At 43.8% G+C, this 3,269-nt stretch overlaps 1 protein-coding gene across 1 annotated transcript in view; it reads right to left on the bottom strand.

The window, feature by feature from the left end:
* nfatc1 (nuclear factor of activated T cells 1) overlaps positions 1–445 on the bottom strand; it is a 30,814-nt gene extending 30,369 nt beyond the window's left edge. Inside the window, exon 1 of the mRNA XM_054745489.2 lies at positions 112–445. Coding sequence (XP_054601464.1) covers positions 112–130 — 19 coding nt within the window. The 5' untranslated portion in view covers positions 131–445. The remainder of the gene's footprint in view (positions 1–111) is intronic.
* Positions 446–3,269: the final 2,824 nt, after the last annotated feature.

Below are 3,269 nucleotides of genomic sequence, written 5' to 3'. Positions count from 1 at the left end.
AGCTGGGAGGAGCGCGCGCTCACCGCAGCTCCGATTTTAACTGAGAAAGTCCAAAAACCCGAACCTGGTCCGGGTTCAGAGTCCAGAACCGACATGAAGAATAAAACTTACCTTCTTCTGCAGACTTCATGTTGTCCTCCGAGCAGAGAAAGTTCAGATGGACCGAACAGAGTCCCGCTCCATAAATCCTCCCAGCTGGTGCGAACGGTCCGAACCGAGCCGCCGGTTCCGTCCAAGACGAAGCGAACCGGATCCAAAGCAGGAGAAAACTCGAACGAGCTTTGTTCGGAGCGGTTCTGGTTCTACTGGGTCGCTGTGACGCACTGAGATCTGCGGCGCTTTTAAACGCGGGGATCACCTCGGCGCGCACGCGCCGCCCTCCGCGCGCTGACGCAGCATCCACATTCCCGACCTCCAGATGGGTCCGGAGGAGATCCTCTGACTCCTGAGGCGGAGGGGCCAATCAGGGAATCCCGGGGCGGGTCGGAGCCGGACTCCTTCCGGAGGTTCCAGACACCGTTTCAGTTCTGGTTCTGGGTTAGATCCGGTGGGTCCTGGTAGGACTGGGACCTGCTCCAGAACCATAAAGACCCTCTGATCTGAAGGGATCCTTCAGCTTGTTTAACGTCCCTGAAACTCTTTTTCTATTTCCGGTTCAGTCCAAAATCATCCGACCCAAACACCAGAACCTGGATATTTGGCTCTGAGGTGAGAACCTTCATGGAGCTCCAGCTGCTGCCTGCGGGTCTCAGGTCCAGACCCGGTCCCTGGCAGAGAATTACTGGTCCCTATCCTTGTCCCGGCCCTGTTCCAGACCCTGATGGTTCTGGTGAAACCCGATCAGAGGTTCCGTCACAGGACATGAGCCTGGCCACTGCTTGTATATTCATTTTGTTCTGCTGGGCCAGAACCAGGCCGGACCGGGCCAGGGGTGTAAACACCTGAGCTCAGGTGTCAATCAGCTTCTGAATTCTGTAGCTTTAACATCTGGGTCTGGTGCCGCTCAGTGGACACATCAGGAACCAGAGCCAGAACTTAGTGGGTCCAGGATCATCCGTAAAAACTTTCTGACCCTCGCAGAACAAACATGTCAGGGTTAGAGGGGCTCACTGCACTGGCACGTCCTGTGTTTGCATCTACAACCCCCCAAGGCACTTTACAACACACCCATTCACACACTGGTGGTGGTGAGCTGCATCGTAGCTACAGCTGCCCTGAAACACACTGCTCTCTGACCACCACCAGCAGGTAAGGAGGGGGAAGTGTCCTGCCCAACAGCACTAAAGCAGACTGAGCGGCACTCGAACCTGCAACCCTCTGAGGGCCCTCAGCTCCTCTGTCACTGTTGCTTCACGAACAACGATAGAAACTAGTCAACGCAAGGAGCAGATTAAAACACACACACACACACACACACACACACACACACACACACACACTGAGAGGGAAACAGGGTCTGAGGAATGTGGTGTCATCTGGAAAACAGAACAACTTTTCAGTTTTTATTCTGATAGTTTTAAGGAATAAAGCTCTTCATTCGTATTTTCTCCGTTGGGAGGTTGGACTTGCTGCCTGCCGTCAACGTTCCCAGTTTAGTGACGGAATCCCCAGCTCTGTTTCCTGTTGTGGAGCATGTCACCATGGATACGGGTAAGGGAGGAGGCCCCAGAGCCGAGGGAGATGGTCCTCAGACGGAGAGTGGAGCAACAGCTCAGAGAGAGAGAGACTAAATCCATAGTAAAGGTTCAAAAACTAACTAAACCCACAGTAAAGGTTAAAAAACTAACTAAACCCACAGTAAGGTTCAAAAAGTAACTAAACCCACAGTAAAGGTATAAAATGTCACTGAATCCACAGTAAAGGTTCAAAAAGTAACTAAACCCATAGTAAAGGTTCAAAAAGTAACTAAAGCCACAGTAAAGGTCCAAAAAGTAACTAACCCCACAGTAAAGGTTCAAAATGTAACTAAATCCACAGTAAAGGTTCAAAAAGTAACTAAACCCACAGTAAAGGTTCAAAAAGTAACTAAACCCACAGTAAAGGTTCAAAAAGTAACTAAACCCACAGTACAGGTTCAAAAAGTAACTAAATCCACAGTAAAGGTTCAAAAAGTAATTAAACCCACAGTATAGGTTCAAAAAGTTACTAAACACACAGTAAAGGTTCATAAAGTAACTAAACCCACAGTAAAGGTTCAAAAAGTAACTAAATCCACAGAAAAGGTTCAAAAAGTAACTAAAGCCACAGTAAAGGTTCATAAAGTAACTAAACCCACAATAAAGGTTCAAAAAGTAACTAAATTTACAGTAAAGGTTCAAAAAGTAATTAAACCCACAGTATAGGTTCAAAAAGTAACTAAATCCACAGTACAGGTAAAAAATGTAACTAAATCCACAGTAAAGGTTCAAAAACTAACTAAACCCACAGTAAAGGTTCATAAAGTAACTAAACCCACAGTAAAGGTTCAAAAAGTAACTAAACCCACAGTAAAGGTAAAAAATGTCACTAAATCCACAGTAAAGGTTCAAAAAGTAACTAAACACACAGTAAAGGTTCATTACGTAACTAAACCCACAGTAAAGGTTCAAAAAGTAACTAAACCCACAGTAAAGGCTCAAAAAGTAACTAAATCCACAGTAAAGGTTCAAGGGTAACTAAATCCACAGTAAAGGTTCTAAAAGTAACTAAACCCATAGTAAAGGTTCAAAAAGTAACAAAACCCACAGTAAAGGTTCAAAAAGTAACTAAATCCACAGTAAAGGTAAAAAGTGTAACTAAATCCACAGTAAAGGTTCAAAAAGTAACTAAATCCACAGTAAAGGTAAAAAATGTAAATAAACCCACAGTGAAGCTTCAAAAAGTAACTAAACCCACAGTAATGGTTCAAAAAGTAACTAAACAAACAGTAAAGGTAAGAAAAGTAACTAACCCGACAGTAAAGGTTCAAAAAGTCACTAAACCCATAGCAAAGGTTCAAAAAGTAACTAAATCCACAGTAAAGGTTCAAAAAGTAATTAAACCCACAGTATAGGTTCAAAAAGTAACTAAATCCACAGTACAGGTAAAAAATGTAACTAAATCCACAGTAAAGGTTCAAAAACTAACTAAACCCACAGTAAAGGTTCATAAAGTAACTAAACCCACAGTAAAGGTTCAAAAAGTAACTAAATCCACAGTAAAGGTTCACAAAGTAACTAAATCCACAGGAAAGGTTCTAAAATAACTAAACCCACAGTAAAGGTTCAAAAAGTAACTAAATCCACAGTAAA

This window comes from Nothobranchius furzeri, chromosome 19 (assembly GCF_043380555.1).
Source record: "Nothobranchius furzeri strain GRZ-AD chromosome 19, NfurGRZ-RIMD1, whole genome shotgun sequence".
Lineage (NCBI taxonomy): Eukaryota > Metazoa > Chordata > Actinopteri > Cyprinodontiformes > Nothobranchiidae > Nothobranchius > Nothobranchius furzeri.
This window is presented reverse-complemented; position numbering and strand designations above follow the sequence as displayed.